General features: G+C 49.5%; 1 protein-coding gene across 6 annotated transcripts in view; it reads right to left on the bottom strand.

Annotated features, from left to right (window-relative positions):
* Positions 1-349: 349 nt before the first annotated feature.
* The window catches only part of GRAP2 (GRB2 related adaptor protein 2), a 67,884-nt gene continuing 42,357 nt past the window's right edge, over positions 350-25,876 (bottom strand). For 4 of the 6 annotated variants that reach the window (XM_058741218.1, XM_058741217.1, XM_058741220.1 and 1 more), the window contains 7 exons: positions 20,764-20,855; positions 13,260-13,351; positions 10,500-10,619; positions 6,941-7,109; positions 4,455-4,640; positions 3,127-3,249; positions 350-2,583 (listed from right to left, as the gene is read on the bottom strand). In XM_058741218.1, coding sequence (XP_058597201.1) covers positions 2,323-2,583; positions 3,127-3,249; positions 4,455-4,640; positions 6,941-7,109; positions 10,500-10,619; positions 13,260-13,351; positions 20,764-20,855 — 1,043 coding nt within the window. In that variant the 3' untranslated portion in view covers positions 350-2,322. Of the gene's footprint in view, positions 2,584-3,126; positions 3,250-4,454; positions 4,641-6,940; positions 7,110-10,499; positions 10,620-13,259; positions 13,352-20,763; positions 20,856-25,876 lie in introns of those variants that run through there. The other 2 variants (XM_058741219.1, XM_058741222.1) reach the window with 2 other exon arrangements.

Consider the following 25,876-nt stretch of genomic DNA (forward strand, 5'->3'; position numbering starts at 1 on the left):
TGCAGGGGCAAGGCTGTTTTAGCACCTCAATTAAAGACTCGGTTGGGGGTGGGGGGAGCAGAACATCCAGTTCCAGGGGTTCTGGAAGCCCTGCCCGCACTGTGCGGTCAACCTCTGCAGGCCAGTGACCCCTGCCCCTGGAGGGGAGTGTGACACAGACACGGGACACAGCCTGGCCAAACAAGGGCCCTGGGCGTATCACTGCTTTCTCGAGACGTGTTTCAAGGCACAAAATCCAGGCCAGAACCAAATCAGCTCCCTCTCTCTTCACTGGGGCTGGTCCTCCCACATAATCAGACAAATGGATGAGGTTTGTGGGCTGTTTAAAGCATATGGTTTGTAAATACTGTAAAATCAAACATCACTTTTGGCTTTTATTTACTGTAACATGTTCACATTACCTAGCACCAAAATAGCTTTTAGGTCTTCTCTGCCTTGCTTTTCTTTCTCCCTGTTCGTTCCTCTTCGTTCCTGTGGTGTCTTGGTCCCTGCCTTCCGTGGCGTTCACGGCTCTGCTGTAACTCCTCCTTCCCCACCTGCTGGATCCCTCCTTCCCCTGGTTGTCAGCCGCCGGCCTGCTGACTCTACTCCAACGTCTTCCTCGACTGTCCCACTTACCATCTTGCTCCCTTTCCCTCCCTTTGTGTCTCACGCTGCTCCTTGATCTTTTGAAACATCTCTGCTACCTTTTCCTTTCTGTTCTTTGATTTCTAAAGGCTGTGAGCCAGATGTTCCTTACTGTCACCTGACTCCCCCTGCCTCTCTCAGGCTATTTTCTCTTCCCTCCCAAGACTCGCCACGGAGTGCCTTCTTTTCCCCTTTTTCTCTAAAGACAACAGAGGGATCCCAGAATCGTAGCATTCAGAGTCAAAGGGACTCAGCCTATGTTACCCCGACAGTTGCTTCTGAGCCAGACACTCTTTCTTCTCCTTTCACCCTCGATAACGGCTGCCCCCGTCACTCCTTAGAGCAAGAAGGGCTGGGGAAGAAGACAAAGGAGCACGCACACCTCAACCCCCATCATTCTCCCTCACCAACACGTGCACCCAGCCTGTCACTTAGGCCTCATCACACACACACATCCTCTTCTCCGGTCTCTCGGCGCAGACGTGTTTGCTCCCAGGCTCCACCAAAACACTGTTTCCTTCTCCAGGGTCCCTTCTCCCCAGCCAGGCCAGCCTGTGCTCCGCAACCCCAGCTGAGCCCAAGGAAACATAATTCTATTTTGAGGTGGCAGGAGAGACAGGGGCAATGGGGTCCCTCTCCCCAGGTGCAGCTCTTGGGTCGAGGCTGGAGAGAGGATGCCAGCAATGACTCTACGGCCAGATCCAACAGGAAGCTCCCGTCAAAGCTGGCTCCCTCCCAGGGTCAAGTTCAGTCAGTCAACCGATCAACAATTGCTAGTCAATGCTCTTGTGGAGTGGGCTTCCCTCTCTGCCACTGGGCAAAGCATCCTCAGGACAACGGAAAACCAATAGAGACCCAAAGAGACACCCTGGGAGTCGTAAAACAATGGCTTTAAAGTCCCGCATTCTCAGCCAGGGCTTCTCCGAGCACTTTACAGAATGTAGATGCTGCTTTCTTGGTATCCGGGGAAACAGAGGTGACACCCAAGCAAGCCACTGGGGATTTGTGAAAAACCCCCCATTTGCCAGTGCTGGGCTCCTCACGGTCTCTGTTTCTCAGGGCTGAGGAGCACTCCGGCGAGGGAGGCGAAGGTCCCCGCTGAGCACGGGGCAGGAGGCCAGCCTCGCCCAGGCCTCCAGGCACCCGCTGCTCCAGTCCCGTGTGGCTGCTCCTCTGGTCTCAGCCCGGCAGTGCCCACCCTGGTCGCACAGGAGGGACGTTGCCCTGCAAAACCTCAAGGGGAGCGGGGCTCGGAGGTAAAGCCGAAACATGGCCCCACCGAGTCCGGCTCCACCCTGTTGTTCTGGGTCCAATGCCGGGATGTGGATCTCTGCTCGGCTAGTCTCAGTGAAAGTCCCAAGACCAGGAGGAAGCGGTGCCATCTTAAGGACAGGAAGAACTTCGGTTTCATGTCTCTGCCCCCCCCACCCCCACTTTCCCCCTGCCTTCCACACACCCGCTGAGGGGAGAGCAGAAAAACAAGTACGAATAGAATTCTCCACCTGACTTCCTTTCATATCAACTAATGAAACGACCGCATCGCCAATAAATTACTATTATCGAATGCACGTACACTTAGGCGCGTGTGTGTGCACACGCATATACACGGATGTACACGTAGTTCCAGCTGTTCTCCCCTGCCCCCTCTCTTGCAGGCAGCTTCAGACGAAAGCCTCGGGCCCCACCGGAAGGGGCTCATCGCATCATGGGGGCCACGTAGTTGGCGGGGAAGAGGCCGAGCTTGTTGTGCAGGCGGCCGGTCCACCAGGACGGGTTGGAGCTGTCCAGCACCTCCACCACCTCTCCGCAGCGGAAGCCCAGCTCGTCGTCCTCAAGGGCCTCGAAGTCGTACAGCGCCCGGGCCCACCGCACTCGCTGTCGGGGAAACACAGAGGGGTCCTGCCGAGCCAGGGCGGCTGGGCTGGCCTTGGGAGCCACGGTCACACGGAGGAGGCTCTGCGGCCAGACAGAGTCCTCCGTGAGCAGTCTGCCCTGGAGGCTGGCTTGTGGCTCTCCAGAGACGCCCCAAGCCCCGCCCGAGCTGCAAGCACACCTCGCTGCACGATATCAGAACTCCGAGACTCAGGACTTTGACCCGCGGAGATGTTATTCTCCGAGGCCCCAAGAGAATCCTGGACAACTACTCTCCCTACATCGATAGGTGGTCTTTTTATTGTCTTCAGGGGACAGAGAGGATGGCAGCGTGCCCAAGCTGACAGCCCACGGTGCTAGTGCAACCGAGGCAGATGGATCGCAATGAAAAAGGCGACAGATCTCCCTCCACTAGAGCCGGAGCCAGGACAGGGCAAGGCCCTGCGGCCAGACGACGACAGACCGGGATCGGCTCTGCCCCGGGGACACCTCTCCACCCTCACTTGCTGGGTTCCCACCACCTCCGTTCTGAGCTCCCAGCAGCGTGTCTCTCCTGGAGGACCGACCATTTCCCTAAGTGCCCCTCTTGCCGCCTTCACTGAGCCCAGAGAGGGAAGGTTCACGTACCCCGGCCACTTGGAGCTGAACTGGGTCTGTGTGTCTCCGGTGCATGAGGGCGGCGTTCATTTCGCTGGCCATGCCCACGCCACAGTGCCCGTCGTTTATGTCAAGGCTGGTTCCCCGGCGTTCCTAGAAACACATGTAACGGAGGACCCGGTCACCGCACCACATCCCTCTCAGCCCGCACCCCCCCCCCCCCCACAAACCCCGCGCTTTGCTCAGATGCCATGGACACACCCAGTGTTCCAAGAATACTTGCTGCTGATGACAATAAGCCCCAGCTGGTGGGGTGAGGTGGAAGGATAGCAAAGGGACCTTCGGCTATGAAGACCATGCCAGATTTCGTTCATTCAATCAAAGAATATTTATCAGGCACCTGCCCCGTGTGTAGTACTGTCCTAATCACCGGGGATTTGTAGCTGGAAAGAAAAGGTCCTTGTCTTCATGGAGGGTCAGTTTAGAGGGGAAACCATACACATTTAAGTGTAAAGAGAATGTCTGAGTCTGCCAGGGTAATCAAGGAAGGCTTCCTAGAGGAGGTGATACTTGGCCTCCAGCTTAGAGGAGGAGAAGGATCAGCCAGGAGAGGGCATTTTAGGCCAAGGAAACATCATATAAAAAGCCCCCAAGGTATGAGAGAAAACACAATCGATCATTCTGGTAACTAAAGATAGTGCAGTGTTGCTGGAATGTGTGTTTGCTCCAGGAGTGGGGAGGCTGGGGGGTGGGGGGTTTGGGGAGAGTCTGCAGGAGAGAGGCTGGGGACACAGCTCACAAAGGGCTTCGTATGCCCTACTGAGGAATTTAGGAACGATGTTATCTGGCTGTATTGTCCGTCTCGGTAAGCGGCCCCAAATCCCATCTGGAACAAGGCAGGGGATAAATAAATAAATAAATAAATAAGCAAGGCTCTATTGTGGGTGTTAAACTGCTTTTCTTGTGGATCTCCACCGCCAGATGGGTTAAGGGGCTGACAGGAAAATGGAGCAACGGTTCGCTGAATCCTCAGGGTAGGAATGTGCGTGCGTGCGTGTGTGTATGTGTGTTCAGGCGGGGAGCCAACGAATTCACAGAGACTTCTTTGCCAAGAGCAGTTCCTACATCACGTTATCATATTTCTGCCATTTGGGAGGTCCCGGGTCTTTATGAACTTCGTCAGTCCTGATGAGGCCGGGCCTCAGATGGCCCTCCCCCGCCCACAGTCCCAGGGCCACGACAGACCCCCAAGCACGGACGGTTGTACGTACGTGACACTGTAGGGAATTTTCCCACACTAAGTGGCCTGAGCCTCCCCTTCCCTACCTCGCTGTGCCCACGTCATTGTTTGGAGGTACCTGATGAAAGTGGGGGTGCTGTAGATAGCGCTGCTGCTGTGGCGGTGCCGGGGGGTACTGCGAGGGAGGGGGCGCTGGATGATCCGACAGCTTCCGGTTCATCGACGGCCGGACTTCTTCTCCCCCGGGCCCGCTAAGGTGTGGGCCTCCCTGGGGCCTCCGGTCCAGGCTGTTGCCCCGGTGACCCTGGGAGAGCACGAAGGTGATGTGGTTCCATCCTCCTCCGGAATCTCCCGGCCCCACCCCACCCTTCTGGCAGCTGTTTCCAGACTTTGCTGGAGAGACAGCTCCAAGAAACAGCTGGCGGGGGGCGGGCAGCCTAAACACAACCGGTGACAGTTCGGGCCCTCGCAGTTTCAGAAGTGGCCTCTACGTTCTCAGATTCTCCCAGGTTGGGGATTTCGGGCATTTGGTTCACTTTCCACGTGCTACCCAGTAGTCCCTTCCTAGCGGGCTTGTTTTTCTCTGTGTAATCAGGCTAAATATTCTGTTTCACTGACACAATGCCACCCCTCCTTATCTCGTGTTGCCACACCACGGGACAGCCTGCCCTCCCGATAAGCTCTGCCATTGACTTTGCGTGATTTTTAACTGTCATTTATAGCCTGGTGATAGAGACCCATACAGCAACCCTCTTGCAGCACCATGGAAACCAGGCCTGCCGCTGGGCATGCTGGGAAGGAGCAAGGCTTTTTGCTTAATGCGGCCATAACCTTGTGACTCAGAGGTCCTTTCTTGTTATTTTTATTTAACAATTACACAGGGCCCTGGGCTTCACATATGCCAGGCGCTATTCTAAGTGCTTTATTTGTTTATTTATTTATTTTGTTAATTAAGAAAAAAGTTTATTTGTTTGAAGAGAGAGAGAGAGAGAGTGTGTGCCCTTGAGCACAGGGAGGGGCAGAGAGGGAGGAGAGAAAGAATCCCAAGCAGGCCCATGACGCTGGGATCATGACCTGAGCTGAAATGAAGAGTTGGATGCTCAACGGACTGAGCCACCCAGGCGCCCCTCTAAGTGCTTTACGAATATGAACTCGTTTAATCTAGTTTAATGCACTTTTATGCTAACTCTTTTAACTCTGCATGCACATCCTAGTAAATTAATACCTCTGTCTGTTTCTTGATTAAAATAACTCACAAGGTCTTTAGTTAACCTTTGTTTCCTTTCTGAACTTTTATGGGCACTTGTTGGGAACACCCTTTTTTCCTAGAACTGTCACTTCTCAAGCTTACAATTAACCAATTACCTGAAATGGTTTTCTCTACTTCCCCAGGGCATGTGTTGCTTTGAAAGTCTCAATGCCTTTTCAGATAACTTGTTTTCTGGGATTTCAACTATTCCAGAGAAGGCTTCTTCGTATAATACCCACCTCTTTCTTATAACCATGTCATTTCCTTTGAAAGATATTTTATGTGTGTGTGTGCGCGCAGGGGGAGGGAGGGGCGGTGAATTTACCTACAGGAGGCAACTTAACTTTTCCTTGGTGTTTACTATTGTCCAGACCCTATGGCAAGTGCTATCACTATACTGTCTTATTTAATCCTTACAACAGTCCAGGGGGGGAGGTATTCTTTTCTCTCCATTCTACAGATGAGAAATCTGACCCTCAGAAAGGTTTTTTAACTTGGCTAGGCAACAAGGACAGTTAGTGATGAAGTCAGGATTTAAAGCTAGGTTTGTCTGATGCATTTTCTATTAAAATGATACTCTAGAGGCACCTGGGTGGCTCAGTTGGTTAAGCGTCTGACTCTTGACCTCAGCTCAAGTCATGATCACACAGTTTGTGATCATACGGTGACAGCACTGAGCCTGCTTGGGATTCTCTCTCTCCCTCTCTCTCTCTGCCCCTTCCCTGCTCTCTCTCTTTCTCTTTCAAAATAAATAAACTTAAGAAAATAATTTATTAAATATTTATATTTCATAATGTTCTAAGAGCAAGAATTCCAGGTCAATTTTTTTCCTCCAACACCCCCACCCTCCTTCCTGGGACAAAGCTCTCCCCACTGCCTTAGTCCTAGACTCCAGGCTGCTCTCCAACATCCCTGTGTGTGGCCCCCTGGCCTTCATCTCTGGGCAACTCCTAAGCTAGGCTGAAAGCTATGATGTAGTAGTATTTATAATAACAAAATAAAGTATCTACAGGTAAGAGCTGATGTTTGCTGAGTGTTGTTTGTAGCATTGTTAGGAATGACGTAAGGGGAGGGGATACATTATCTTCTCCAACCTTCACAACCATCCTGTGGGCTAGGTATCACCACCTTCTGGTTTTACGGATCAGTAAACTCAGGATTGGACAACTTTCCTAAGTCACATGGCTAGGAAGTGTTAAGACAGGGTTTAACTGAGATCTGACCTCCAGATCTGAGATTCTGTCTTCCAGAATACTCAGAGGACATGCCCATCAAATGCATTACCTTGACGGGTCACATAGGACTCATGTTGCCTAAAATCTCCAGACTTGGGCTGATCGGGGCCTGAGGTGTACCTGATCCTCTCGGGTTCTATCCCTCAGAAAGATCTGCTTCTGTTTGGAGATGGAGGTCGTCCTGTAGTAGTCCACCAGCTTATTTAGAGATGGAAACTTCTCTGTCCACAGGAAGTAATTACCCTTGGTGTCTCTCATGACCTTGAAGTGCTGAACATCATCCTCATGCCTACAGATCAAGGAGAATCCACATTGTATATTACATCACGACAATGTCCCCACCCCCCAGGACTGACTGCCTCCAGGGATGCTGGAGTTCTGTTTGGGCAGGAAATGGAACCGCAGGTGCCTGCCTATCCAGTGGCAGGTGGGGCTGGCTCAGTTAAATTCTAAGGGGAGATTTGTGGGAGGGACCGTTCAGGACACAGGCTGCATTAGAAAGGATTTTTACATCAGCAGAAGATAATCTATTTTCTGACACTGGAGCCGACCTTTCATAAGAAAAAAAATGTTTCCAGGGTGCCTGGGTGGCTCAGTTGGTTAAGTGTCTGACTTCGGCTCAGGTCATGATCTCACGGTTTGTGGGTTCGAGTCCTGCATCGGGCTCTCTGCTGTCAGCACAGAGCCTGGAGCCTGCTTCAGATCCTCTGCCCCTCTCTCTCTCTGCCCTTCCCCAGCTCGCACACTCTTTCTCTCTCAAAAATAAATATTTAAAAAAAAAGTTCTTTAAAAAAAAAAAAGGAAAGAAAAAAATGTTGTGAGTGCTTTAATGACTACAAGGTTAAGGACTCTTTACAATGTTTGTTTGAAACGTGGCAATCCCTGAGTTCTGTACTACGCTAAGAACTCTGACAAGACTCAGAGGGGAGGGCTTTTCACCCCTGTGACCTTTCCATTATCAGAAATACTTTGAACCAGCTCCTTTAAGCCCATAAACTAGCTCTGGACAGTAAGAGACCACCTTGAGAAATTTGTCACAATCGGTTCTCTATATAAAGGCGATCTCTTGGTCTTGGTTTACGTTTTACATAAGTAAGGTTACAGAAGATTTTGAACTTTTAGGGGAGAAAAGTTATATAGCGATGTGGTGTTTTCATTGTAAAGGACCTCTGAGATTGGTTAGCCTTGTCTCCATGTTACAGATGAAGGAGGACGCTGGTTCAGAGAGATGGCGGGGGCTTGGCCAAGGCCACCGTGAGTGAGTGGCAGAGCTGAGGCAAGAACCTCGCTCTCTGATTCCAGTCTAGCGAACTGGGCCTGTCACACCGTGTACACATGCTAACATCTTTTAGATCGGCACCTTTTAGCACTAGCTAGAAATATTTGTACCAGGATTGGAGAAATTGGATTTTATTCACCTGGAAAGGGGGACATTGGCCTTTACTAATAGCTCAATTAGTAACAGCTCAATTTCTCAGTGTTTCTCCATCACCAAGTCCTTCTCTTTTGGATGTCAAGTTTATTTGTCAAACAGACATACATTTATGTCTAAAAATAAACTAATGATATGAATTGCCTGATCCAACAGAAAGGTCACGAATTTAAAGAGAGTTGGAGAGTAAAGATACCTCGGAAGGTTAGTGCAGGTTTCTTAAGGATGGAATCAGTGGTCCATGTTCAGAGGGGACAGGAATTATGACTGATCTTCAGTCTCTTATGTGCTGGGCTCTGCTCAGAGCCAGGTAAGCCTGCGCAGTGACCTCTGCTGGACTGCTCTGGGGTAGAACTGACTTTGCAATCACTGCATGGCCTTCCCCTTGGAGGTGGCCCCTAACAGATGCTTTCTTCACTCTAACACCACATGGCTTAATTCATTAAGTCATTACTCCTCACATCTGTGCGTGGAGGAAGAAATATTCTTGTGATATAATTATTCATCTACCACCTCTTAGTCAAAGAAACAGAGAGAGAAACATTAACCCTTGCTCTCTCATGAGCTGAGAGGACTGGATGTCAGGCTTGCAGCTGGTCATGTGCACCCATGGAGAGAGAGTGGCTGCACCAATGTGTCAAGTTCAGAGAGGGGCCGAGAAAAGGATGTTACTCAGGGCTCCAGACTCTAAAACCTAGTGTTTCAGACCCTTAACAAATGCTAAGTGATAGGACTACAATTAGCTCTTAATTATCTTTGCATGACAGAAAGCAGATGTATGAATAAATGAAAATGATTTGCTTTGGAATATATTATGCTACATTTCTGCAAGAGATATAATCATGATTATGGCGATATTCACACGGAGCTGCACTGGCAGAAGTCAAGGCTGACCGTTTTGGAGAATTCACCTTAGTGGAGGAAATATAAACCATAATTTCTAGCTGAAAAGCCACAGTCCACTTCATGCAAACCAAAGGCACCAAGAGATGCCCTTCAATGTAACCATTTCCGGGGTCCAGTCTGTAATCAGGGCCCTTAAGAAAGAGATTTGGTTGTAGGATTTATCAATAGAGCACAATTGCATTAAAACCTGACAAATTTAGAATCTGTGATACATCAGTGTAGGCCTGAGCTAAAATTTACTACTGCCTAAGCTGTGAAAAAAAAAAAAAGTTTTAGTTAAGGAAAATTAAGAGTTTAAGTAAGATTGCAAGGGCAAAGCTAATGAGACCAAGCTATTTTTGAGCACTTTAGAGGAATACGTGCATATGAACGGTTGACCCGTTATTTGTAAGTCCTTCCTACCTATTCCTTAAAATATCCATTCTTTCTAAAGAGTAAAGTGGCCTCAGTTCATTACCTGAGATTGGATTTATGCGCTTAAAGCACTAAAGCTGTATGCCTTTCAAAGCGTATTGAACAATCTGAACCAACATTTCCTGTCAATGAACTTGACAGGCGGTCCCACCACACACGTCTCCTCCTGCATGGAAATCAGTGTTAATTTATGCACTTTCACATGTGGCCACCACGCCTGATATGGGACTCGCGATTCCAGACAGGCTGACCACACGCAGTGTGCTCAGACTTGGGGTTTCTGAGTGTGGGGCTGTGTCATGTTTATGCCTGGACTGACTCACTTCCTCCCGGGCACGCACACGAGTGAGATTTTGCTGCTACCGTCCCTCACCCCAGCCCTCCTCGGCTCCCATCTGCTGCTGTCAGCTTGCTGCGTTACAGTGTGTTGACGTAGCCCTTCTTTTTGTGCCACCACGTACAACTACCTCTGTCCCCTACAGCAGTGACTTGGGATTTTAATTGTCCTCGGAGCCTTCTTCCGACATATATCAGTAGTTAAAGAAAAGGTTCAGATTTAAACCTCAAGACAGATGTGGACAACTGGGAATTCTCCCTTCCTTCTCCTGCCCCACTTCCTTGCACAAATACTCACTGAACACCTACTGGGTGCAAGGCACTGTTAAAGGCACAAAGATGAAATAGAATAAAATCTTGTCCTTCCAGAAGCACTTGGGCTGGAAGGGGAAGCAGATGAACACCTACATAATTTGGCCACAAACCAGCGTACTGAAGAGTTATATATATGTGTCATGGGAAGGAAATGGACGGCATCCCAGTTGATAAGATGCCTGGGCCCCTTGGCCACCATGCTCCTGAGCAATAAATAGGTCACATTCAAGAGGTCACCTCACGGCCTTAGCAGTCTGGGTTGGGGGTGGCCAGTACCTGACGGAGATGGAGAAGTCCCCTGGGGAGCTCTGGCTGGCCCGGATGATGAAGAAACCAACCTCCTTGCCCATCAGTAAGTTCTCTGCCTGGTGTCGGGAGAGGCCTTCGTGAAACCATCTATTAGATGAGATAAAACCAGAGGATCTTGGTGAGTTGCCAGAGCGATGGAGGGGAAGGGGAGAAGGGATGAGCCAAAGGGACAGAGGCCGGGGACTCTGGTCAGTAGAGAGCAGAAAGAGGCCGAAGGGGGGGGCCGGGGCCTCTAAAACCAAACACGTGCTCTAGGCGGTTTGCAGGCGAGGCAAGTGAGTGTTCCCCTGACGCACCCCCTTTGTTCCTTCCCTCTCTCTCGCTTGGAAAACCTGAATCATGGAAATGTGCCACTGCACCAAAATGGGACAGTGTGGGAGTGACTCACTGCGGGAAGCGGCCGCCTGCTGGCAGCTATGTGAGGGATGTCACTAGGAAAGAGCGCTGCAGGGACAGATGATGTGCCAGCAAGACAGGAGCCCCTTCAGGCGCTGGGGGACCCGAGCTGGGGAGCCGTGGGCTCTCCCCCAGGCTGAGAGCTGGGTGGGCCCGCCTGAGAGCCCAGGGGCCCTCATGATCTGGGTGGCATGGAGCAAGGCTAGCAGCGGCCAGAGAGCAGCATCTACACAGCCAGCTCCGGGGCCCTCCCCCAAATCCAGGAAAATAATCTTTATGGTGGAAAAGAAGAAACAGGGGGGAAACTACACTTTCAGGGGAACATTCAGGGTGGCAGGCAGCCTCTAAGTGTCGCGGCAGGTGGCAGAGCGCGTGTGAAGGCCAAGAGCTGCCATAGAGGCAAGGCAAACAGTAGCTGCAGCCTCAGGGCAGGTGGCCAGAAACCTCTCAACCACACAAGAGCGAAATGAGTGTTTGCGATCACTCAGCGGCCCTAAGTGGTAGGACTGGCCCCATTTCCTCAAGGCGGCTGCTCCATTGTTGCCCCTGGAAGGCTAGTATGTGCGTCCCCCTAAGGTGAATGTCCCACACTCTTTGGATTCCTTTGTGAGCAATTCTCTACGCTCTCTGGAATTTAGGAACCTAGACTCCAGACAGGAGCACCTTATTCCAGACCTGGTGCTGCAGGCGAAGTTTCTTTGGGCTCTGAGGGGCTGGAAGCAGAGGGTTTCTGGTGGTCACCTGCCTAGAAATCCTGCCAGGATACCTGTTGTGCTTTGCTGCAGGGCTGAACAAGGGACTGCCCACCACAGTTTTGCCTTGTGCAGGAAATGTAATGGGGCCGGGCAGAGGAATGGGCCACGCTCCTCAGCAGCCATACCTCAATGGAAATATTTTGGAAGAGGCAGCCAGCAGTTAGGAGATCGTTTAGAAAGTACACACTTATCCTCTGATGGGAGCTTGACACGTGACTTCAAGACTTGCAAAAAACGTCCACACGCTATATGTTCAACGAGCGGGCAGGGTTACGTTATTATGCATCATTCCAAAGCTATTCACTTGTTCATTCAACAGTTTTTATCAAATATCTACTATGTGCTGACCTGCTTCTGGGCACTCGGGATACAGTGGTGAGCAAGGTGGACAAGAGCCCTTGCTGCCACGGAACTTATGTTCTACCATGCTGAGACAGCGGGACCCACCAGTGGACCAAGTTGTTCACTGTGACCTTGATAAAAAGGTTTCAGTAGGAGGAGAGAAGTCAGAGATAAGAGTGCACACAATTCTTTTGAAGAAGGGGAGTGGTAGCTGGAAGGGGACTTGGGATCAAGAATGTTTTTTTTGTTGTTGTTAGACGGGAGACATTGCAGCATCTTTGTGGATGGGAGTGACCCAGCAGAGAGGAAGAGAGAATTGATGTGAGACAGAGAGAGAGGGGAGAGTTTCTGCCAGAGGCACAGACGATTCTTCCCAAAGGGCTGCAGGAAAGGCAGTGTCCCAGTAAGTTGCAGGAGGTGGGTGGATGCAGTGAGTCAGGTGGGGGGATGGGCAAGAGGGGCTTTTCCGATGGCTTGATCGTCCCAGTGACCCTGGAAGGAAGGCCCTGAGTCCACAGTGCGGTGGGGGAGGGGCTGGAGGCTTGAGGAGCGAGAAGGTGTGAGGGGGTCATTGAGGAGATTACAGGGCAACATCAAGGGCTGAGGTCAGTGGTCATTCTGTCGGTTCAGTGGTCGGTCCTGGTTCACAGGGTCGCCAACACCGCTTGGGGTTTCTAACAGACCTCTGCTCTTTGGGCTAGACTGTGACTCGCGGACCAGATTAGATTTCTATCTAACCTTTGTGGTCGATTCTTGAGACAAACGAGACCCAATCTCAATTTTTCTGTTTCCTCCTTAGGAAGGGAATTTCCTCTTCCCCCCACTCTGTTCTCACTGGTTTGAGCACGGTTTAGGGAAGGCAAGGAGCTGTGTGGGGTCCCTGGTGAGGGTGGAAGAGGTTGGGAGAAAAGACGCGCTCTGAAGAGGCAGCTTCTGACACGGGTGGCCAACAGCGCCCCCGGTGGAATTTGTGGAAACCCTGTGATTGCGGTTATAGATGAGTTTAGCTTATAAACCTAAAATAGGCGATACATGCACATGGTATAAAATTCAAAAGGGAATGCAGTGAAATGCAAATCTCCCTCCCACCCTGGCCTTCAGCTTTGTGATTCCCTCTCCAGAGGCAACTGGTTTTGACAGTGTCTTGGGTATGGATGGATAATTTTAGTGACTGCTGAAAAAGTAAGGGGAGTGTGAGTGGGTAGGCCCGTGTCAGCAGGCTGGAAATACTTACTCAGGAAACTGGATGTCTATAAAATTCTTGGGCACATATCCTTCTTGGCTCCCAAGCTCCGCCTTGAACCACTCCTCTTGGTTACTTAAGATCTACATGGAAGAGAAGGAAGGAAGGACAAAGATTGTAGGGAGGACGCCAAGAGGCAGAAGAGAGGGGCTGCGGGGCAAAGAACACCCTTTCGGATTTAGAGGGAAATAAGCCAGAGAGACAACACAGGTGCTCCAGTGGGAGAGCAACAGGTTTGTCTCTAGAGTTTGGCTTCCTTGACCCCGAGCTAATTTCTGTCCCCTAGTGCCATCCACACATGGGACGCCACCGTGGTGTGACCTCCCAGACTCAGCATTCAGGGGCCTCTCTGCAATCCTTTCTCTTTATATGTTGGAAACTCATGTGTCCCAGATCTCAGCATCTGAAGCTCCTCATGTGAGCAGGTGTTGGGAAGGCAAGAGCAGCCACTCCATGGTGTTTTTCTTCTCTGCTAGGTAACCAGGAACCTTTTAAAAATTTAATTTGTTCCTTTTTTTTTTTCAACAAGCAAATTAAAACTTAAACATCCAGTGGGGCCAGCTTTGAAAACAGTAACTGTCTGTGTTCACACTCCATGTGCTTCACAATTTGGACGTAACTCGAGATGTTTGGGATGCCTTTTCTAAACTTGCTTTTAGAGCCAGATCACAAGCAAAACCAGAAGTTCGGTCTCATTACTGTATGGTCCTTCTTTGACTGTGACCCCGAATGCTATCACTTCCCTTGATTACTCATATGACTCACCACTTGGCTCTATGTGGCTTCTGGTTATTTCAGAAAATAGTAGTTTCGCTATTAAAAGACAAATGTTTGCCTCCATCCCCCACTGAGAATGTTTCTACAGCGGGCGGCATGGACTTGAACCATATTGACGATGGCAGAACAAAAAAATGAAAAGAAGCTTAATGGTGTCATTGAGCCACTGAATTTGCCACGCTGGAGCCCTCCTGCTTCAGGACTTTGTATGAGAAGTAATAAATTTGCATTATTGTTTAAGCCGCATTTAAGTTTCTGTTTCTTGTAGCTGAAGACTCCGTGACTGATAGACATGCTACACTAAAGGAGAAAGCAGGGGCGCCTGGGTGGCGCAGTCGGTTAAGCGTCCGACTTCAGCCAGGTCACGATCTCGCGGTCCGTGAGTTCGAGCCCCGCGTCGGGCTCTGGGCTGATGGCTCAGAGCCTGGAGCCTGTTTCCGATTCTGTGTCTCCCTCTCTCTCTGTCCCTCCCCCGTTCATGCTCTGTCTCTCTCTGTCCCAAAAATAAATAAACGTTGAAAAAAAAAAAATTTAAAAAAAAAATTAAAAAAAAAAAATAAAGGAGAAAGCAGAAGGTGGGCAGGAAAGCCTGCCTGGAGGAGAGGCCCTGGGGTTGCCCAGGCAACGGAAGGAGTTACCCAGGCAAAGTCAGACGGCGGCGGCGCAGGAACTTCTGGGATGAGAGGAAGTGAGGTGCATTCTGGGAATGAAAGGCTTCCGTCCCGCGGGAGTTTAGATTGTGGCCCCAGGGGCCATGGGGATACCAGAGGTGCAGGCCCTTGTAGCCCATGTTGGAAAGTCTGGGCTTCCACCTTGAAATTTATGGGGAACCACTAAAGGATTCTGAGCAAGGACGTAACACAGCAAGAATTAGAGCCAAGAAAGAGCCCTGCATCAGAACGTGAAGACGGATTGGGCGGGGGAAAGTCTGGGAAGGGAGCGCAGCCATCCCAGCGAGGGGCGAAGGGGTATTTTAGAGGAACCTGGAAGCAAAGTGTGCGGGATTTCGCGACTGTTCTTGGAACCAAGGGAGCAGTGGACTCCGGGAGGGCTCCGGATTTCGCCCTTGGGAGACCGAGTGGGTGGTGATGGCTTTGCTAATACATGAAGAGAAGCAGGTCTGAGGCAAAACCCGTGGGCTTCAGATTGCATGTGGGTGCATGTGGGTGAATCCAAGCTGCCCCCTGCGTCTGAGGAGAAAAGCTCAGTGAGCCGTTGGAGATGTGTGTCTGGGCTGGGCAGAGAGGTTGGGGCTGGCATGGGGGATTTCAGAGTCGTCCTATGGCAGGTGGAGTTGAAGTCTCAGTCCCACGGGTTTCTCTGTCCCAGAGAGGAGCAGAGATGAAGACAGCGAAGTAACTGATATTTCGAATATCACCCCCGGGGCGGAAGAAAGGGGCCGGCCCTCCGAGTTTGGAATTGAGAAGGCTTGGTTTCCAGCTTGGCCCTGTCACTCGCTGTGTGACTTTCCGCAGGTCAATTAGCCATCTGATAAATGGGGACAGTGACAACCAGCTAGCATCTCCCGAGCTGATGTGAGGATCAGATGAGCTCTGGTACCTCGAAGTCCTTCAGAAAGTGCATCCTGAAAGGGGCGCCTGGATGGCTCAGTGGGTTAAGCATCTGACCTTGGCTCAGGTCATGATCTCGTGGTTTGTGGGTTCGAGCCCTGCAGCAGACTCTGCTGACGGCTCAGAGCCTGGAGCCTGCTTCAGATTCTGTGTCTCCCTCTCTCTCTGCCCCTCCCTCCCTCTGTCTCTCTCCTTCTCAAAAGTAAGTAAACATTAAAAATTTTTTAAAACACAATTCTGCAAAATGTGGTATTCTTGGGAGGGAGACCTCCAGCTCTGAAGGACATAGTAGGGTTTATAAGTTCTTTAAAGCATTATATGTGTATGTTTTGAATTTAATCACCTGTTCTGAAGAAATAAAAGTGTGTCTCATATTTGAGTTCTAGAATTGCTGAGGACAGAAAACTTTATAGTTTCTATCATCAAATATGACTGCTGGTATCACTAAGGACTCGTGGGTATGTGTATGCCGAGAGGGGGCGGAGTGGGGGGAGCAGAAAAATCTAGGTCAAAAAAAGCACTTGGAAACCCGGCACCGGTGCCCGGGATTCACACAGAGAACACAAGGACATTTCACTCCATGCCTTCACCCCTCAACGTATGGCTTTGGAGTTCCTTTCTCCCATCACATGGGAGTGCGATGTTTGGGCTGGGTAGCAAATGTCAAACACGAAGGTGAGCAGGGATAAGGTAAAAGAGGCCATGTGGAAATTGGCTCATCACGGTAAGAACCAACTATGTACTTAGTTCTCTGACCTGAAACCAGCTGTAATTTTAGTAACTGCGGCTCACACCCATCTACCTCCTGTAGCAACTGAAAGATTATCCCACAATGGCGGCCATTTCTCCCCACCACCTGGTGCTCCGTCTGCCTAAGATCGTGTTCCCAGAGAGGTGAATTTACAGGCTTTTTATGGCGTATAGAAGGCAAGGTTTTAAAAGAATCTCATTTTCTGCAAAGAGGAGTGTTTGGGGGGGAGGTGGTTTCCTTCTGCCGTTGTTGGCCCAGGGCCCCATGCTTCCTGTTCTTCTCATCTCTCTGTCTGTTCGGTTCCCCCTATCTCTTGTCCCCATCATGAAAACTCGAGCAAGGGGTTCAGCCTGAACACATGAGGCTTTACACTTCACTTTACTGTATGTTAATTCGTATAATGTTGCCTACGAGAATAATTTTCTGGGTTACATGGCCTGAGAATAAGTTAGACGTGGGAAGAGGACAAAATGTACAGTTGGGAGAATTTTAAAATTGGATGGAATTATAGCTCTTAGAGGCACAGCAGAAATCTGAAGTATTGCAGTTAATTACATAGGATTAACTCTTCATGCTTTCAGGTCACTGTTTTAGTAGGAAGAAACAGGGCTGAGTTAGACACAGTACAGAAGCAGGTGGAAATGGACTGGGTTGTGTTTTTTTTAGAAAAAACAGCGGCAGATTTAAGAGGGAAAATGTTAACTCTGGGGCTGCACAGAGCTGCAGGTCCAAGGGGTTGAGGCATGAACATAAAATTATCTGACTCCTAATGTTTCCGTCACAGGAGAAGCTGGATCGAGCCATTCGGCCAGAGTTCCCCGTCCACCATCTTGTTCATCGTCCTTTGATCAGCATCTAGTGAGCACCTGCTGTTTGCGCTTAGGTGCTGGGAATACAGAGATGAAGAAGCTGAGGCCTGTGTCCTGGGGAACTCACAGTCTAGAGGGGGTTAGCTGGTGGTGAGCTCGTCAGACATTGTTTGTACCTTTTAGTGAAAAAGTCTGTTTCGTCTTTTAGCACGAAAAGTCTAGGATGAAAGAGCATCCCAGGAGTAAATTGCTGGGGCGGTCAAGAGCTGCTTTGGAAAGCAATTGCAAGATCTTGGGGCTTTGTACCCATCTCTGGAGCGGAGGGGCAGATGTTGCAGTCATACATAGAGACCCACGGGCGGGGCCACCGACCGCCATGATACAGACATGCTGTGGGGTTCCGCCAACAAGCCCCTCTCCAGTTTTCTTTCCATCAGCACAGCTGCAAGGGACAGAATTTGAAAAGGACAGGTTTGCCCTTCTGATGGAATTCTACACGAGCGTGCAGAAATGCAATTTAACAATTCACGCAGTTTGCGCTGAGCACCTATGTGGGGCTGTGACTCGCGTGGGGGCGCTGCTGGGAAGACACAAAGATGAACCGGCTTGGCTCTGCTCTCAGGGAGCTCATAGATGGAGGAAACCACCACTCATTCATTCACCAAATATTAGGGAGGGTCAACTTTCTGCTGTTTTGGACGCTGAGGCAGACCTGGCCCCTGCCCTCACAGAGCTTTGGCGAGTGGAATAGCCAACACATGCACCGGCGGTCAGGATCCCACAGGGTAAGGGCAGTGATGGGAGGTGGGTGTAGTGTGCGTTAGAGCACAGGGGTTTGGCTGCTCATAAATAACCGTCTCGGGAGGGGAGATCAGCAGCACCTTGAATGACGTGTGTTGCCGTGCCGTGGAAGAGCTAAAGAGGGAGTGACTCATTTTGCTGGGGCCATAGGGGGTGTGGAGGATTAGTGAGGGTTCCGAGGCAGAGGTAGTCAAATATGCCTGTGGAGGAGAAAGGGATTTGGAGTGCAGGGAGAGTGCGAGAAACTCGGTGTATATATTGCAGCGTGACCTGGGCATTACATACGCAAGGGTGTGTGTAGGTGCGCGTGCGTGTATGTATGTGTGTGTGTTCGCGGACGAGAGCTTGGGGAGGTTGGGGAGCGGGTTGGGCCCAGGTGGCTTAACTTTCTATCAACCGGTAATGGGGAACCGCTGAATGTTTTTGAGCAAGGAGGTGATCTGACCTGATTTTTTTTCCCAGAAAGATCCTCCGAAGACTAGTACGTAGAATGATTGAAGGAGTAAGAGACAGGAGGTGATGAAGTCAGTCAAGGGGCTGTGGCGATGGTCTGAACGGTGGCAGGAATGGGCAATACTGGAATACGGCAACCATTCACGGAACATCCACTTTGAGGTGGGGCCATTACCTCTAATCCTTCCCCAAACCCTGCAAAATAGTTACGGTCCCCGCTTGCAGATGAAGGACAGTGAAGCTCAGAGGGGCAGGGGACTGATCCAGGGCCATACAGCTAGTCAGCTGGGATTCGAACTCCCAACTTCTCTGGCTCTAAACTCCTGCTCCTTTTTACTTCATCAGACTCCTCTCTCGTGAGGCAGGGGATTGCTTGAGAGATCTCAAGAAGAATATTCAGGACAGAGTAATGTTGAGGAGCGAGGCAGAGCTCCAGTCAGATGCAGAAGAGGGACAGCTAACGGTGTCACCTTGTACAGGCGGTATAGTAGTGTCATGCTATGATACATTAAGGAGATCACGGGTGGACTTGAAGGGAGTGTTGAGGGTAAGAGGCAGTTTCCAGAAAGTTCCAGCAGACTCAGGGGGAGGTGAGGAAGTAGAGGCACCAGCACAGGGAACTCTTCCTGGTGTTGGGAGCCAAGGAGAAGAAAGAAATCAGGAGGTGGACTGAGAAGCAGAGTTGAGGAACGTTTTTTTCTTTCTGCTTTTCTGAGGAATAGGAAACTCTTGAGCAAGATATTGGGTTCTGTTCGCAATGGGAGATGAGGGGTGGGAGTTGGCCCGTTGGCCTCTCTTGAGCGAGGACCCTGTATAGCGGTTGATAATCATATGGTCACAATATCCCAGAGAGAAGGGAGGGACTGCTCACCGTGTGGCAGATGCCTCTGTGACCTTGGTAAGATCCCACAGAAGTGAAGGTCGCCTCTTCCTGGGTGGGCGGCCCAGGTGACGTTTTGACCTTGAGAAGCTCCAGCATAGAAGGCACACCCTTCACAGCTATATTACTAGAGCTTGCAAGGTGAGAGCGGTTAGAAGGACGAATACTGGGGGTGTTCAAGTCCCAAACCAAGTGACTTTCTGAGTCACCCCGTCACGTACTGACAAGGCTCTCACTACGGCAAATATACTTCTTAGGGGCGAGACACTGGTGGCCTCAGTGTTGCTGTGCAGGCTGAGAAGGCCCATGTCGGCTGCTGAGGAGTAGGAATCAGGATTTCTGAGGGTGCTCTGTGGCCAGGCCGGTGGGGGTGGGGGTGGGCATTAGCGTCACAGACTCCCCAAATGGCCTGCAGAAGGGCTTCTGCTTTTGCTCAAAATCGGGGTTAAGATGTGAAGCCCACAAGTGTGATGCATGGAATGTGGAAGTCCAAGGCCACTTTGTCTCTGCACGTAGCCACAACAACTCAAGTGTGGGTGTTAGGCAGGTTTTAAGGCGTCCCCCAGCGGCCGGGGTGTGCATGGCCTCCATTGGCCCACGTCTGTTCCAGTCATCTTTTCCCGGCTGTCTCCAGCCTGCACCCTCGGTTGAGTTTTGGCGACACTGAACCTCACAGTGCTCACTGAAGCCACGTGGGCTTGCTTACATCTGAGCTTCCGGTAAGCGTCCAGCCACGTTCCCTGCATTCCCCGGCCACAGGTGTTGCTGCAGCTTCCTGCCACCCCATCTCTCGAGTGGGATCCCTTGTGCCCTCACCTGTGCTCCCTGAGCACTTAGACGAGAACATCTGTAAGAGCCCTTTGGATGGATTTCTTTCCCTCTCCAGACCACAAGTATCTCAGGACAAGGATGGTGACTTATCTCCATCATGTACCCTGGTAACTGGCACCCGAGAGCTCAGAAGGAACCCTTTTGATTGAGGTGAATTTCTCTTTTTTGAAAGAAACCACATGCAGTTCTGAAGAAACAAAGGCATGGGGGGAGCACCTGGATGGCTCAGTGGGTTAAGCATCTGACTCTTGACTTCGGCTCAGGTCATGATCTCACATTTTGTGAGTTTGAGCCCCACATCCGGCTCTGGACTGTCAGTGTGGAGCCTGCTTGGGGTTCTCTCTCTCTCTCCTTCTCTCTCTGCCCCTCATCCACTCGTTCTCTCTCTCTCTCCTTCTCTCTCTGCCCCTCATCCACTCGTTCTCTCTCTCTCTCTCTCTCCCTCAAAATAAATAAATAAACTTAAAAAAGAAAAGAAAAGAAAAGAAAAGAAAAGAAAAGAAAAGAAAAGAAAAGAAAAGAAAAGAAAAGAAACAAAGCCATGGGTTGTTCGATGAACACAGTGACCAGACCAGAGTAACCCAAACTCCCCTGTGGCTCCCCGGGGCCCCACGTCACCTACCTTCAGAACATCTCCGGTGTGAAAGCTCAGCTCATCCTCGCCGGAGGCGGTGAAGTCAAACTTGGCAATGGCTTCCATGTTGTGATGTGAAGCTGGAAGAGAGGTAGTGTGTTTATTGTGCCTTTCTGTCCAGGGAAGGGCTCAGAGCAGCGGGCACCTAGCAGTCTTAGCAGGTGGTAGGTGCTTGGCCGAAGGTCTCCGGGCCTGAGAGGAAGACCCAGGTTCGCAGGGAGGGCTTTTGTTTTTGTGGACTTGCTGCGGGAGGGAGCCTGTGGGATCTGCTTCCCGTCGTTCCCTGAATCCCCAAGCTCCAGGAGCGGGGAAATGAAGGCCAGCAGCGCCTTCCCCTTTCTCCTCCCTTTGCCTGCCCGGCCTGTCACCATCTCTGGGGCATCTCTGTTTCTGGTTGATAAGGATGGAAGATTCACTATCATCTCTCACTTGGGGCCCGAGGGGCTGGAAAGACTGTTCTGTAAACATCGTCCTGAGGCTGTCCCTTGGCAGCTATGTTTAACCGGGCGGTGTTAATTAGACAGATGCCATTTTCTCTTTTACATCTGAATCATTTAAGAGAATTAGGCAGCATTGGCCAGTGGGGAACTTAGCATCCTTCCACATGGCTTGAGAGTGGAAAACATTCTGGCTTTAGAGTCAGGGGACTCGATTAGTCAGATTCCTTATTGCATTATTATAGTGTAAGCCAAGCACATTTTGAAAGATACCGTTATAATACCTCTGAATTGAGTTAAAATGCCCCCACCCCCAGTAATACGCAAGGCCTGTGTAAAATAAGAAAGTTAGCCTACAAATGAAATACAGTTGTTGTTTTAGGAGACGGGGGGGGATGTCATAGAGCAGAATCCTGGTTTTGTTGGTGAATAGCTGTATGTTCTTGTGTAATAACTAAACCTCTTGGGGTCTCAGTTTCCTTATCTGTAAAGTGGAGATCATAATATTGAACTAATAACGATGTGAGATTAAATTCAACAATAGACGCGGGGTGCCTGGGTGGCTCAGTCGATTAAGCGTCCGACTTCGTCTCAGGTCATGATCTCACAGCTCATGAGTTTGAGCCCCACATCGGGCTCTGTGCCGACAGCTCGGAGCCTGGAGCCTACTTCTGATTCTGTGTCTCCCTCTCTCTCTGCCTCTCCCCCGTTCGCACTCTCTCTCTGCCAAAAATAAATAACCATGAAAAAAATTAAAAAAAAAATAAATTAAACAATAGATGCAAAATGTTGCACGAGATAAAACTAGGTAGTCTTTCTGTCTTTAAAATAATTGTATTTGAATGAATTTATCCTCAGCAAAGGGAGCCTGGCCAAAAAGAGCTCAAAAACAGAAAAGACAGAAAGAAGAGTTTTCTTCTGATTTCTCCCATCTTTTATGAACTTTCCTCTTTGGAATTTGATGCCTATTCTCCAAGACCTGCAAGTCCTTTGTTTCTGTGCTAAGACAGTTCGCTGTTGGGACAGTCTTGGAAGCTGTTGTTTGGCATTTACATTTGTCAGAATGTGCCAAAGTCTGAACCCCTTTACGTCAGTGAACTCACACCTAATGACTTTCAGTGACCAGTCAACCAGGACCACAATCACCCTCTCTGTGGGAATTTCCACCCAAGTGACAAGATTTAGGTGACTAAGGAAGGTGGCTGCCCGGTGGGGAGGGTGTGGCACGCAGAGATCAGGGGATTAAAGCCACTGCCACAGTGATGGCAGCCAAGTGACCCGTTTCTCTGACTTTCCACATTTGTTTGGTCTTCCAAAGGTAATTTGTAGAGATGACGATTACCCATCTGAAAGATAGATATTGGGCAAAAAAATATTTCAGGAGCCCAAGCAAAATGTCATAGTTAACTGTGTGCCAAAATTTATCCCCCCCCCCCCCACAAAGATATATACTTTTTGTATCCTTTCTTCAGGATCTGTCCATCTAAGGCAAATTAAAGTTGTGACCTAGGATGGCCCACTCAACAGGAAGGAGTATTCTGCCCTCCTTAGTGAGTGCTAAATGCTTTTGCTGATTTGCTTCACCCCGTGGCTTTAACATGAAAAGCCTCCCCTAATTAAGGCCTTGCTTTGAGTTTGCAGGGAGATGTGGTGTCTGTGGGTCACCCTCATGGTATTGACACAGATACTGGTCACCTCAGGAGATCAAGTGTCAGGTGAATGGTCCTGAAATCCAAGATCCCATTTCTATGCAAATTTACCTTAATAAGCAGGATGGAGACAAGGGGAGGGCAAATGCTAAACATATTAGAAAGTCACATAAATTAGGGATGCAAAAAATATCCAAGGCATGCTCTAGATATGACCTTGAGCTTGGGAAGATCTTTCCTATGTTACATGGAACTCGGATCCGGCCTGGGTGCTTGGACCAGGCTGGCCGTGCGTAACTTCCGTGAGGAGGTGAGGCAGTGTTACTCCTGAAGCACCAGCTCTCTCTCTGCCTTCCCCCTGGGGCCCATAACAGAACTCCCCAGCTTATAATATTAATCCTGGCTCTGAAAACCCAATGAAACCAGGCCCACTCTTAATGAGATCACTTTGAAAAAATTTGTTTGCCTCCCATTTCCATTTGTGAAATGAAATCTGTTCAGATGCTCTTTGGTAGGAGGGAGACGTTCAACGGGGAGTGGGGGAGTGTTCTAGTCTCGTTGAAATCACGCGTTTTGCAATTTCTCCCCTTGCGTTTACTGCTCCCTGCTTCCCTAATAGCAGCCCCCCCCCCCCCCCCCCAGGGCTTGGGCTTCTGTTTGGTCATAAAAATGCATGGAAATTTATATCCCATTTGTCTGTACCCATTAGTATTAACTTCGAAAACTTTTGAGTTACCACCAGGGAAGAAGAACACTGAACTACCATATTTTGCTCCGTGTTTGTCCATTTGTTTTTTTGGTTTTTTTTTTTTTTTTATTTTTTTTATTTTTTATTTTTGGGACAGAGAGAGACAGAGCATGAACGGGGGAGGGTCAGAGAGAGAGGGAGACACAGAATTGGAAACAGGCTCCAGGCTCCGAGCCATCAGCCCAGAGCCCGACGCGGGGCTCGAACTCACGGACCGCGAGATCGTGACCTGGCTGAAGTCGGACGCTTAACCGACTGCGCCACCCAGGCGCCCCTGTCCATTTGTTTTATAGTCAGTACCTTCCACCAATGCATGATGCATCGATTGATGCTGGCCACCTCAGGAATTCAAGAACGCAATGGAGCCTTCTAGCTACTGTGTGCAGTTACCGTGCTCCTGACCTCAGGGGGAGATGAAGAGAGAGACATCTCTTTAAAGAACCTCACAGACAGATTAAATGTGCGTTTCCTTCCAGCGCTGAGCTTCAGAAATGGCTGCAATGCTACCTGCTGGAGAATGTGAACTTGAGGTGACAGTTTCCGGAGGCAGTCAAGCCACCTCCATCAGCTTCCCCCACCCACCGCAAGCCCGTTGACGATGCCCGTTTGCCCAGGAATCCTGCCTCAGAACCATGCAGGGCTCCTGCCCTTAATGCTGGCTCTGCCTCTCACCCTCCCTCTGTGTCTCTCTCACTTTGCCCCTTTATGGATTGCGCACAATATCCATTAGCAGCCCCGTGACACAGATCTACGCCATTTGGCGGCACAGGACTTCCCCACGCATGATTTTCTCTGCCCTTGCATTTCCATTTAGGCTTCTTTTACCACCAAAACACCCGAAAAACATTCAGGCTTAGATACCAGGAATGTATGTCCACTTCTAAGATAGAGTCACCACAGAGGATGAAAACAAAAGCCACAAGACGGCTCTTTAAAAGAGCCGCCCTGTGAAATCCAGATTAATTGGATGTGTTCAGAAACACGTAGTTACTGTCGAGATGGTACCAGGCAAGAAACTTCTTGAAAGATTTCAGCTCCTCCTAAGTTGGCTATGAATAGCCGCGGCTTCCGCTTTATGCATCTCTTAAAAAGAGCAATTGCATAACACCGCAAAGCTGCTGGAAGATTCAGGCTCAGGACCCGAAGAAAGAAGGAACTGGGTCCTATACTGAACTGGCAACACCACTTCCTATTTTGTTGGGGGAGAACTCTAATTTAAATATGATATGACTTGCACTTGTAATTCAGTTAAGCTAATGTGTTTGTTTTTTTTTAAAGAGAGAAACATTGCTCCTTATAAATATTGTGATTTTTATTAATTTGCATCTTGTGTATGAAATGAAGCGATAGAATAGTGATGAGTTTACATGTGAGGACTTTAACTGCAGTTACCAAGAGGAGGTTGGCTAAAAACGTAAAATTCTCCCGGCGGGTTAATTTCACGTAATGCAGAGACTTGGAACCCACGGCATTTCTTCTATTTGTCAGGCAAAGCCCCTCTTGGAGACAATGAGAAGGTAACGCAGAACGCTTATTCTCCCCGCTGAATTGGCAAGGTCAGCTCCATTACTTTTCAGCAGTAAGAAACCTTACACTACCAGGGGAAAAAAAAAAAAAGATTATAGCTAAGCCTCACGGTACACAATAGATATGTTCTCGGAAAGTTATTAGGAATAGAGTATTTGTAAGTGGAATCATATTAGCATGCATTATAGAGGCTCACTCCATAAAGCAACCCCATGGTGAATCCCTTTACAAAATGAAAAGGAAAATTTGTTATGCAAATAACTGCTTTTACCTTATCTGTTTTAAATGCTGGGTTTTCTTGTGTTGAGTCTTAAAACAGAGCACACCTGTAGATCCTTCCGACACCTCCCACCGTGGGTTAAACGTTAGTTTCCCCTCTTCTTAAGTCCCAGAACGCTTTTTAAAAGCCTCTGCTATTGATATGTAACATTTCACCTTGGAGTATAGAGTAGGAGTCGGCAAACCTTTTCTGGAAGGACCAGAGAGTAAATATTTTGGGCTCTGCGGCCCATACAGTCTCTGCCACAACCACTCAGTCGTGCAGTTGTAGCCCCGAAGGCAGCCTGAGAGAACAGTAAGGAATGGGTGTAGCTGGGTTCCAATAAAACTTCGAACACCGAAGCTTGAATTTCATATACTTTTTACATGCCACAAAGTATTCTTCTTCTCCTGATTTTTTCTCCCAACCATTTGCGAATGTGAAAACCATCTTGGCTCATGGGCAAACACATGTGATGGGT

This window comes from Neofelis nebulosa, chromosome 8, assembly GCF_028018385.1.
Source record: "Neofelis nebulosa isolate mNeoNeb1 chromosome 8, mNeoNeb1.pri, whole genome shotgun sequence".
NCBI lineage: Eukaryota > Metazoa > Chordata > Mammalia > Carnivora > Felidae > Neofelis > Neofelis nebulosa.